The 12,032-nt window shown below is 35.0% G+C and overlaps 2 protein-coding genes across 7 annotated transcripts; both read left to right on the top strand.

Moving 5' to 3' along the window:
• Positions 1 to 4,002: 4,002 nt before the first annotated feature.
• Positions 4,003 to 8,012, top strand: LOC123202747. 6 transcript variants are annotated; one of them, XM_044618845.1, is made up of 12 exons: positions 4,003 to 4,224; positions 4,470 to 4,531; positions 4,617 to 4,701; positions 5,007 to 5,108; positions 5,200 to 5,316; positions 5,421 to 5,667; positions 5,751 to 6,219; positions 6,319 to 6,418; positions 6,584 to 6,643; positions 6,781 to 6,864; positions 7,008 to 7,124; positions 7,384 to 8,012. In XM_044618845.1, exons 3-12 carry the CDS (start codon positions 4,639 to 4,641, stop codon positions 7,681 to 7,683), a joined length of 1,659 nt encoding a protein of 552 aa, XP_044474780.1. In that variant the 5' UTR covers positions 4,003 to 4,224; positions 4,470 to 4,531; positions 4,617 to 4,638; the 3' UTR covers positions 7,684 to 8,012. The 6 variants fall into 6 exon arrangements, with proteins under 6 accessions (XP_044474780.1, XP_044474781.1, XP_044474782.1 ...); XM_044618846.1 differs by having other exon boundaries at positions 4,003 to 4,219; XM_044618847.1 differs by lacking the exon at positions 4,003 to 4,224 and having other exon boundaries at positions 4,251 to 4,531; positions 4,626 to 4,701.
• Positions 8,013 to 9,956: 1,944 nt separating this feature from the next.
• Positions 9,957 to 12,001, top strand: LOC123202922. The gene is made up of 2 exons (XM_044619068.1): positions 9,957 to 10,002; positions 10,682 to 12,001. Exons 1-2 carry the CDS (start codon positions 9,957 to 9,959, stop codon positions 11,791 to 11,793), a joined length of 1,158 nt encoding a protein of 385 aa, XP_044475003.1. The 3' UTR covers positions 11,794 to 12,001.
• The last annotated feature ends 31 nt before the right edge of the window (positions 12,002 to 12,032 follow it).

A 12,032-nucleotide genomic window follows, 5' to 3' on the forward strand; every position in this document is an offset into this window, starting at 1 on the left:
TGACTGTCTAATTCAAATAAGAATTCTTTAAAAAAAAAAAAACAGGGATAAAAACATTGATGAATCAACCAATTGCATCATGGAAAAAGCTTCTGCTGCTAAATAATTTCGACCAAGGAATAAGCTAGGTAAAAGTAGATTCACTTTCATCTCTAACAACTGGCTCTCATTTTTCTGGTGAAGGGTCATATTCTCTTTACCTTCAAATCAGGATCAGAGATTCTTTTGGTCTCTTGACATATCATAAAATTATATGAGCAACGTACCTCAACCTCCTTGCTTCTAATGTACTATTTCTTAAGTGGTATGTATAATGAATGCTTAGATAATCAGGTTGTTAACAGTGGCTCTACCTGCTTGTCTTGTCTGTCGAACAACAGAAGAGACATTGACATCTCATACACGTCTGGTAGATTGTTAGTAGATGATAATATTGAAAGAAAAGGAGATTTTGGTGGGACCAAATGTCTTGTTTTCTTCAGGAAATAATGGCCATGTCCCCCAGAAATCTCCTTAAGTTTCACCTAGGGTAAAAATGAAATCCGAATTTGATGGTCAATCTTATAAATATTACACCAGGTAATTAGTTGTCAATAATTTTCAAACTCATACTCTACGCTTCCAATTTTACTATTCAAACTAACATTTGAAAAATATGCAGATATAGTATTTAACTTAAATTTCGCTTCTCCTTGAGATGGACACTTCTTCAACCAAGAGAATGGAACAAGAAGTAAACTTGTCCTTGCGTGACCTGATGCATCCATCAATTTCGTTCTGTTTTTAAATGAAATCGTGCACTATTGGTTGTTGTACTACTGGTCAAACTCAAACTTATGAAAAGACAAAGAGGGAGCAAGAGAATCTTATATACCCTCAATTAAGACTGATGCATGTATAGAAAACTTGCAGCCTCGGTTCTTAATTTGCCTGTACTTTAACAATCAATACAAAACCAGGTATTTGTCCAGTACATTAGGTAACCTCCATATTCTAAAATGAACATTTGGTTGGTGGGTGCTATGATAATAATTAGGCCAAGGGACTATTTCCCACCCAAGGTATACTGATTTCTCAAAGTTCTTTTGTTAACTTTAAAAATATCATTTATCCACCCATAGCTGGTTAAAATTAACGGAACTCTAACTCTTGAAAATTTTATCTCATTTTCCCCTTTAAAAGTTTAAAAACTAACATTTTCTTTCTCAACCCAAGTTTGAAAAAATCATATTTCCCCCTTAGGGTTTAGTTTCGAAATCCGATCACCTTTTTTGGTGCCATCATCAGCCGTCTCTCCCTCTCGACGGCTCCCCATCCTCCAACAAGCTGCCTCACCTCCACCCTAACTCCTCCAGCATCCAAAAAAGTCGTCTAGGACGATAATCGTCTTTCTGAACGAAGACAAGACGTCTTCCCAGAAGAAGACGAGTCATTTCGTCTTCATCTGGAAAGACGATTTTTCTTCTCATACGATGTTTTTGGACGCCGGAGGGGTTGGAGTGGAGGTGAGGTAGCAAATCGAAGGATGGGGAGCCGTTGGGAAAGAGAGACGACCGACAATGGTGTCGGAGAAGGTGATCGGACTTTGAAACTAAACCCTGTGGGGGAAATGTGATTTTTTCAAACTTGATTTAGGGAAAAAAAGTTAATTTTTAAACTTTTAAGGGGTAAAATGAAATCATATTTAAGTTTATTTTTAATATTAAATATAAAATAATGATTTTGTCCTTAAAATTAACAGATTTAAACGATCATAGGTGGGTAAATAGTATTTTTAAAATCAATGAGGGAAACTTTGGAAAATCAACATACCTTGGAAGGGAAATAGTCCTTTGGCCTAAACATTACCCGAAAACAAGTGGGTATTAAAGATGTAAACAACGGAACCTAAATTCAAGCTCTCCACCATAGAAATCCACCCATTTACCACCAAAACCATCCATTTGGGATGAGAAGATGATATGTTGGTGTGTGGTGAAACTGATCCCTCAACCCAAAAAGTAATTTAGAAGAAAATTAGAAAAAGCCAACGGACTGACCAATTTCGGATGTTAAATGATTCGCACATAATTATAGTTTCCCATCCAAACCAAACCCCTTTAGAAATATGATTTAACATTTTCACACTGAAACTTTAGCACTCAACATAGAATCGTCAAACCTTACCGACCACACAAATGATTATATGTTTTGGACGTAATTCACCATCTTATTACAATCATAATATGATGACATTGCATTGCATTGCATTGCATAATTTGTCTTAATTTCAGATAAATTTTGGGTTATACATGCAGGGATGGGTAATCATAGACATTAATGCGTTACTAATACAAAAGCAAAGCCACCCCAACTTTGATGAAACGACATTTATCACCCTTTTTAAATTAAGAAAGTTCTGTTTCCCCTCACTTGTTAAAGTGATATGTTAATTTTAATAATTGAAAAATATTTTTTATTAGCTTATATGCCAATAGGTAAATAGGGGGGAAAAGAAAATCGTTCAAATATTATAAAGGTATGAGATATTGAACGGTGAAGAATTTATTTGTAAAAATACAATACATATATTTACTAACTAATTTTTTGTAAAACCACCAAAACAATATTGTTTTGTGATTGCTTAAAGAAAAAAAATCAAAAAATGACAAATGTATAATATCGTTGTTAAATATACATTTCTTATGTCTAAACATAAATATATATTTTATACGTTTTTTATCTAAGAATACAATCACACACGTTTAAAATAGTAGACGTGTATAATACATATTTTATACGTGCATTTGTTAACTAGCGTTTATACAACATATAAGATCCTAATATTATTTACTTATATACTAGTATAAACAAATTATATTTTTATCTAAATCACTTCATATTTTTTCCCCCATATCTTTTTTTTTTTCTCCTTCCTCATTCGTTGGTCATAGACAAACACTCATGCAATAGCAATTTTTAGATCCAAGTTGTGAGTTGCAGGTTAGAAAAGTGAGGCGATGGACTCCAAACAATTGGCGGTGATAGTGTCCCCAAACCTTTTGATTTTAAGGGTGAATTGCTACTTGAAGGAGTTGATGGAGGTGAAGAAGATGTAGAAGTAAATGATGGAGGTGTGGATGTGTGGGGGTAGTTGAGAAGGGCAGTGGAGGTGACAATGTGACAAGTAAATCAACGATGGGAAAGGTTGGTAGTGGTGGAGAAATAAGAGTGGCGGGTGGTGGAGTGACGAGAATGGTTATTAACAGATTTAGACAAAAAACAATAAATCTTAATGAGATCTAATGAATTTAGATCAAAATAACATAAGCAAAAATATTGGTGTTGGAAATTTTTTAAGAAGTGGATAAGGTAGATAGATTTTTTATGAGATAACATGATATTTAACTTAATTCAAAAGACATTTTTGGCCTTTTACCAACCTGCAAAATAGTAGTTTCATTCATCAAAACTTAAGTGTGGAAACGATTCGCCTTACAAATTAGAAGATCATTGTCACATGAGTCACGGTGATGTGCCCATTACAATTACACTCTACATTATCTTCAAGGCCAACGATCATGATAGATCAATACCCATTTTGTGTCTTCTCATTTTCTCAAATTAAATAAAAATTAAGATCTGATAATAATAATAATTAAAGCCAAGGAAGATAAATACACACGACAGAGGAAAGCTTAAGAAGAACGCCAGGCAAAGCACACCGACTGGGGTTCACAGTTATCGATGTCCATATTCCTTTGTTGCCTACCTTTTAAGCTATAAAAAATTAGCTACATTTATTAAGACTTAAGAGACGTTACATGAATCATCCCAAATTTCAATTTGCATCAAATTTTTGGACTAAAAATATTGCAAATAGTATTAGTCACCTAATGGAAGGATTCTCTGTGAGCACGTGTCCTCTGAACATGAGCTAAATCAAAGCAAAGTTACTATCGATCTAGTAAGCTTTTAAGTTATTAAGGATAATATCTTGTCCGTGGGTCCGTTTATTGGCCTAGCTATGTTACATGAAACCCTTCTGCCTGCTTGTCAACCTGTAAAAAAATACATGGGGTAAGAACAGAGGGTATCTCCAGAATATAATCATTGAGAAGAGAAGAAATGGCTTGAGTGAAATTAGAAGCAGACTGTAAAAAAGAAGTTGCACGTTTACTCAATGATGATGAAGAGGAAAGCTCAGAATAGATCTCATTTTGATAGTGGGGTGCATGGAGTTGCGTACGGTGCCATCTTGTACCAAAATCTCTTTCTTTTTTCTAAGTTACAAAGACAGCCGCTTTAAATTTTCACCACTCACCTTTAAAAAATCAACAAATACAGCAGTAAACTCTGAACACTCTGTCCAATGGTCACTCAATTAACTCAATAGAATTTTCTTCAATAACGTTTTCTTCTTTGACATACTTCTAGCTATTTCTCTGGGTGGTATTTGCTTTGTGCTTCACAATGATCTAACAATGCAGATATCGGAGTTCGAGACTTCATTGAAGTAGTTTCTTTGTCTTGGAATGAGCTTCATAAAAAGGTGTTTTCTTGTTATAAATGCAATTCAATATGATGCATTTGAAAAAGCTTGTCGATGATGTGTTGGGATTATCATTTACTTGCAGGTTTTGCAGCGATTGGTAGAAGATGAATACCAGAGTGAAGAGTAATAAACTGCAATCTATGAAGGCTACACTGAAGCAAGATAAAGTAATCACAATTAAATAATCTTTCGTCAATATCTAGAATTTATTGCTCTCTTTGGAAGAAAAGTTTTGAATTGTAAGGGGTCAAGAGCCATGAAATGTGTAGTAATTATTCTCATATGGGTAAATTTAGATTTCACTTTAAGGGAAATGGCTTCAATTTCGATGAGGAGGCTCCAGAAAGTGAAACGCTCCTGGAGATTTTGGAAGACATGAGTTTTCAAATTAAATCTTCGAGAACATAATGATTTATTTTCTTAAACTTTGAAGATGATCTGTTTATAAATTTCAATTTCTGCTGGTTTGAAGCAGAAGGCCAATATGCGGGGGAGCAAAGTAGTTGCTGCCGTGAAAGCAACCACAAGTCGACGAGTCTCTAGCAGAGAGAGAAAAATGGCTCTGCAACAAGATGTGAGTGCATTTTTTTAATTTCCTTTTGAGATTCTTACACAATAGATTGGATTTCCTTTTATTTTTGAGTTTCGAATTTGGAATTGTTCAGGTTGATAAGTTGAAGAAGAAGCTTAGGCATGAAGAGAATATTCACAGAGCTTTAGAGAGGGCTTTCAATAGACCTTTGGGAGCTCTGCCTCGTCTACCTCCTTATCTTCCTCCTCCTGTTAGTAATTCACCATCCCCTTGTCAGTCTTTTAAATTGACATTTCAATTACAAGATTACTTATTTATTGAAAGTTCTCATGAAAGGTTTCTTATTTTTTACAGACAAAGAAGCTTCTTGCAGAAGTGGCCGTATTGGAAGAGGAGATTGTTCGGCTTGAAGAACAGGTAGTGCATTTCAGACAAGATTTATATCAAGAAGCTATCTACATTTCATCCTCCAAAAAGAACATGGAAAATTCAGCTGATTCATGCATGAACAAGAATTCAGAACAAGCGCAGTTAAAGTGTTCAAATGGGAATGCGGGTGAATCCACAACATCCACACTAACCCAATTGGCTTCTCTTTCCAGTAAGCACCGCATCAGTATATAATTAACTGTTTGTGATTTGTAATCAAGTCCTCAGTATTATTCTTCCTTTGTGATTTATTAGAAGATGGAAGGGGCAAAGAAAACCAATCATGTGCTAATTCTGTGAAGAAGAAGGGATCCTTTGGGCAAAAATTGCAGCCACCCAGAACTCCAGTGAAGAGGCCTCTCATTGACAGTAAACTGGCAGACAAGCATTTAGATCCTCAGAAATTACAGGTTCAGCTAGAATGTCATGTAAGAGACCCCGAAAATGCAGAGGCAAAAATTGTAAGAGTCTCCAAGGAGAGCTCATCTGGAGATGATGGCCCAAACAAAATTTCTGAGGATATTGTGAACTGCCTGTCTGGCATTTTGTTAAGAATGAGCACAGTTAAAAGCAGAGAGGAAGCAGAATTTGGGGATCCTTATGGTATCTGTTCACAGTTTGGAAGAAGAGATATTGGCCCATATAAGCATCTATTTGCTATTGAAGTGCACTCGATCAATCCAAACCGAACATCCAGTTCTATGTTTCTTCTCCGTAGATTAAAGTAATGTTTCTGACATAAATGTAGCTTGGCTTCTGACTTTATTCATTATATTTAGTAAAACGCTAGGACTTATGACCATTTGGTTTTGTGAATTCTCAGAATCCTACTTGGGAAACTTGCCTCTGTCAATTTACAGAACCTCACCCATCAGGAGAAGCTTGCATTCTGGATAAACATTTACAATTCCTGCATGATGAATGTACATAAGCCCTTCTTAACTATCAAATTTTAGAAATATTTTACTACATTAGTTTATCTAATCCCTAGTTCCAGTTTTGTGGCCATTCTGATCTGTGTCTTTACATTTTCTATGTCTTTGTTATATCAAGAAAAAAAGCCAAATACTAATACTGCATGTCTCCAGGCATTTCTTGAGCATGGAATACCAGAGAGTCCCAAAATGGTTGTCGAATTGATGCGAAAGGTACGGGCTATTTAAGAATCAAGTGTGTTCTTGTTACAGATGTTCTGCATTTCCTGATCTGTCACTTGGACCCAACAGTGTACTACATGCTTAACCTTGAGAATGTATTTTCTGAGAGTTCAATTCTTATTACTCAGGGAACAATAAATGTTGGAGGCCATTTACTTAATGCAATTACCATTGAACACTTTATCCTCAGATTGCCCTATCACTCAAAATATGTAAGCGCCCTCAAATCCTTTGCTAGCACTTAAGCTTTTTCATTAATAAATGTCCTGAAAATTTAAGCACTCAGCTTCTCTGAAAGCTTTTACAGCTTGTTAATTAATTCTTTTCCTGCAACTTACCTCTAAGTACTCAACAGACCTTTACAAAGGGAGCAAAAAACGATGAAATGGCAGCAAGGTGCATATTTGGATTGGAGTTATCTGAACCGTTAGTAACATTTGCCCTCTCCTGTGGAAGCTGGTCCTCTCCTGCTGTAAGTCCATGCATAAAATTTTATAGGTTTGACTTATCTACTTCTTTATTTTACTTACATTCTCAGATAAATGGCATTGATAGCTTCAGTGGTCCTAGGTTTACTGAAACTTTATGATCAACTAACCAGTTTCACTGAAATTTATTAATTATTTTTCTTTGAAGATCCCTTCTTTTCATTTTTTTTCTGGGTATTTATGCAAGAATCTTTTATGGTTTGATATTACTGATTAACGAATCTGCTTGCTTCACATGTGAAGGTGAGAATTTACACTGCTTCTCAAGTTGAAAACGAACTAGAAGTTGCCAAAAGAGAATACCTGCAAGCTGCAGTTGGTATTTCTGCAGAGAAATTTGCAGTTCCAAAGCTATTGGATTGGTACTTACTTGACTTTGCAAAGGACTTTGAGTCTTTGCTGGATTGGATCTGCCTACAGTTGCCAAGTGAATTAGGGAAAAAAGCAATTCAATGTCTTGAAAGGGGAAAACATGAGCCTTCTTCAAAATTTATCCAAGTTGTCCCATATGAATTCAGCTTTAGGTATCTTCTATACACATGAATGATTCTTGTTAGTTGGAATTTATTTTGACCTGGCTGAAAGAAGAGTGTTGAGTTACAGTTTTGTACACCAATAAAACTATGTGCACCTAGTTTTGAGTACCTAATTAGGTATTTAGATGATGTGTCATCTTATGATCGAGTCTGGATACATTATTGGGTACTCAAAACTGGTTACACAACCAGAGAATAGATGTTGTAACTAAATGTATAATCTAGTCTTTCTTGTAAGTAGTTGCCAGAGAAATGTTCTCTTATTGGGATCCTGCATGTAACTATGAAATGGGAAGATTTCTATACAAAAAGGTGGCTTTACTTGGGGGAATGCAATTTCTTTGACTCTATTAAAGATGACCAACAACACTGTAATTAAGACAAAGAGACAAAGTTTCATCAAAGAAAATTAGCTCCAAACAGTGACAGTTCTTGACTGTGTCTGGCATGTCAATGCATAGCTCATTGGGAAACAGCTTTCTTAAACAACCAAGATAAGCATTCAAAGAAAGCTACTGATGCCCAACACCCAACTAATTGTACTTGTGGTCCAATAGAAAGGTGGCCATTTTCCCTACTGCATGAGCCATCTAATTGACGCTGAGCAGAGTTTGGTAACATTTCCAGGCTGCTCTTAGACCACCTTTCATAATTACAAATTATGCAATATAAAATTCTGGAATAGCCTTGGAATTTTTGTACCATGTCCTTTTTTTCTCTTTGATCATTAAAGAGAATGCAAGAAAATTCTTTCCATAGTTTTGCTTTGCCTACTTGGTAGGAGGTCACACAATGGAAAAACAAACTTTCAAGTTGAATAACATGAGAATATAAAACACCAATTTACATTTAAATAATAAAGGTAATTTTCAATTTGAACTCTTATTCTTCTGTTTGGAGCTTTATTAGTTACTCCTAATTGAAACCATCTTCCCTACAGAGTAAATTCAGAGTAAATTGGTCCAAGGTTTTTTAAATTACAAGTCTATAATATTATACATTGTTTTCCAAAACAATAGATTGAAGAGAGTTATGAGTTTATGATATTATGAGCAAGTTCAAATAAATCTAGTCTCCTTCTTTTTCAAAAACTTTTTATTTTTTTCTTTATCTTTAGTGATTTTTTAATAGCACATTCAACAATTCATCATTAGTTTGAGCTAAATTTTTTTAAAATTGAATCAAATTTGAACTAGTCTTATCCGGGCATGAATCCACCCTTAACAGTGTCCAAGTTGTGAGAAAAGAAGCATGACATTTAAGAGCATAAGGGAAGACAAACAGAGAAGAGCAATGCCTAAGGGCACAAGAGCAATCGATTTGCAAGTTCCCCAAGGAACATGGCACCACGTAAAGACATTCGAGATAGGTAGCCCAAAAAAGCTGCTCTTTCTGGTTATTGATCCTGAGACAAGGCCAGCCGACCGGCCGGCAGTACACATTTATAATTTTCTTAATTGGCGTGCCTGTGTAATATTTTTCACATTTGAATACCGTGCATCGCATTCGTATTGAGATATATATAAAATCAAGGTAACCATCAAAATATCTATACAATTTAAAATAAAATAATAAGAGGGGTGGATTGTGACACAAACTGGATAATTTGACAAATAATTTGGATGCCTAAAAAGTCTACAGATCTAGAAGTCATGAATTAGTCATATTATGATTTTATGCACGTTATGTTACTGCTTCTACTTATAATAATAATAAGATAAATTTATTATTCACCAACTACTAGCACATTTATTCTTCACATAATTGTTGCCAACTTGCCACTTTTGGACCAATCTGACAAACTTGGTGTAAGAGGTTGGAATTAAATCACTATCATACCTTAAAGCTTTCAAGTTGGTTGCCAAACTAAACTTAAAAAAAAAATTAAGCTATTAAGATTTGATTAATTAAATAATATGTATATATTTTGGGTTTTTTTTTATTACATGTTTTCCTGTCTCTTTCAAGGCCTCTTTGAGTTTTGTTACAATTAAGGGTTAATTTGAATTGAATTTAAATAAAAGTAAATTTAAACTCGATTTGAATCTATAATACTTAGATTTTAGTCTAAATAAAAATAAATTTAAATATAATTTGAAATTTGAACTCATTTAAGTTGATGAAAATGGTCACTTTGAAATCTACAAATGGATAATCTCAAAAAAATAATGAATAATATTATTGATAAAACAAAAAAATATTAGCAATAATGCAAATAAATTAAACTCAAACTGATTTATCATACAAATTCAACTCTTTTGAGTTGATCGTGAAGACGACATGGCTCAAATCCACCGGTTAATTGGGCAATTAAGGTTCATAGGAGGTAAGGCACCATCTAGATTCACTTGACTGATAGTTGTTCCCTTATTCTAGTCAAGGTGGTGATAGGTGATGCGACTGATGCCACAAGTAGGGTTGAACTCGAATCAAGCCTGTTCGAGTTTGAGTTATTTGTCAAATTTTTTAATTAAAAATTTTGATACAAAACGACGTCGTTTTGATTAATATATAGTAAAACGACGTCATTTTAATAATGAAAAACGAGTCAAACTGAATTCAAACTAAGTTCGAACTTGACTTTCACGAATTCGAACTCAATTATATGTAAACTGAACTGAATTTGAGCTCAATCTTAATTCGATTTGAATATAATCCTACCCACAACAAACGATGAAATTATTGGTGAAATTTATATATTTAATTTATTTGTCACATCTACTCTAAAGTTTAAAAGAAAATTCACACAAAACTAGTTTTACCATGACACTCTAATCCCCTCCCCCAAACCAGAATTTACCAAAACAATTCCATTCCATATGAAAAAACATTAAATAAAGTCGTCTTCTGTGAATCAGAGTTGAAAAGACACCCCCTGTAGTATTAACGGGCGGCTGCAAATTATGACTCCGTGGTCAACAATCTCCACCTCTGCTTCTCAGCTCCTTCCTTCAATATACATCATCATAACTACTTCTCTAATATATATATATATATATATGAAGCCAACTTTGTCTCTCTGCTCCTAAATGACCTATTTTCTTCTATTAGAGAAATGGAAATAGTGATACCTGCGGTTCCAACAATGGAGTTCGAGTTTACCAGTGCAAGATCATCTCCATATTTGAGTGCTCCAGCATCACCAAAGAGATTTGGTGAATATTTCTTTACAAGTGCACCTACAAGTCCCTCGGGCATCTCTCAGTTTGACAGGGAATTTGATAGCTTGTATATGATGAACGATGAGCATTCTTCTGTTGTTCCTTTTGACTGGGAAGAGAAGCCTGGTACACCAAAATCACAATCTCCCAGCAGGGCAATAGCCGCTACTGATAATGAAGATGATTTTGCTTTTAATTTCAGTAAGGAAATGGAGAAAGAGTCCCTCACTGCTGAAGAGCTCTTTGATGGTGGCAAAATCCGTCCACTAGAGCCTCCACCAAGATTACAGCTTGACGACCATACAACTCTGAAGAGCCCACTTTTGTCTTCGAGGTCACCGAGATCGCCCATATCTTTAGGGAAAAAGGTCATCCGTGAAGTATTTTCACCTAGAGGCAAAAAGGAAACAGACCCATTTGCGGCTGCAGTTGAAAATACTCGAAAGCAAACGCAAAATGACAGAGGAAGAGAAAGAAGAGCTCCAGATTTGTCGAAAAGTTCAAGCCGTAGAGCGACAAGATCACTATCTCCATTTAGAGTATCTGAGTATCCATGGGAAGAAGAAGAAACGCAACATCAACAACCTATAAAACAGTCATCGTTCAGCTCAAAGCCATCTTCCACTTCAAAGAGTTCATCAAGAAAATGGAGATTGAGGGATTTTCTTCTGTTTCGAAGCGCATCTGAGGGACATTCAAGGGATAAGGAACCGAAGTATCAGGCTTTGTTCAAGAAACATGAAGACACAAAGAACTCTAGTTTTCGGTCAGCCGACAGTTCTGGAGAGCCAATGTCTGGCTCAAGAAGAAGAGGACAGGTATCGGCACATGAATTGCATTATACACAGAATAAAGCTGCATCAGAGAATTTGAAGAAGAGAACTTTCTTGCCATACAAACAAGGGATTTTGGGGAGGCTGGCCGTTAATCCTCTTGCAAATGGATTTCGATCATGAAACTTAGAGACCTAGTTAATATTACATGTTGCTGTAATTAAAGATAGTTTTATTCTTTCTTCTGTTCCTATGTTAAGTGTAGAGTTTACATCAAGGAACAAACTGTTACGACTTACGAGCCATGGAAATATGGATTCCACGCTTGTACCAATCTTTCATATATAATTTTATGTATAAATAATAATATATCTTTATATAATTAAAATCATATAATGACATTAAATAAAAAAGAAAGAAAA

Source organism: Mangifera indica, chromosome 19, assembly GCF_011075055.1.
Source record: "Mangifera indica cultivar Alphonso chromosome 19, CATAS_Mindica_2.1, whole genome shotgun sequence".
In the NCBI taxonomy this organism is placed as follows: Eukaryota; Viridiplantae; Streptophyta; class Magnoliopsida; order Sapindales; family Anacardiaceae; genus Mangifera; species Mangifera indica.

What these genes read in the sequence shown, in the direction of transcription:
- LOC123202922 (XM_044619068.1), top strand. Translation starts at nt 9,957, where the DNA reads ATGGCTCAAATCCACCGGTTAATTGGGCAATTAAGGTTCATAGGAG. An exon ending in GCAATTAAGGTTCATAGGAG is followed by an intron (nt 10,003 to 10,681) that starts GTAAGGCACCAT and finishes ATATATATGAAG; the next exon opens with CCAACTTTGTCTCTCTGCTC.
- LOC123202747 (XM_044618845.1), top strand. Translation starts at nt 4,639, where the DNA reads ATGAATACCAGAGTGAAGAGTAATAAACTGCAATCTATGAAGGCTACA. An exon ending in AAATGGCTCTGCAACAAGAT is followed by an intron (nt 5,109 to 5,199) that starts GTGAGTGCATTT and finishes GGAATTGTTCAG; the next exon opens with GTTGATAAGTTGAAGAAGAA. An exon ending in GAAGCTGGTCCTCTCCTGCT is followed by an intron (nt 7,125 to 7,383) that starts GTAAGTCCATGC and finishes TCACATGTGAAG; the next exon opens with GTGAGAATTTACACTGCTTC.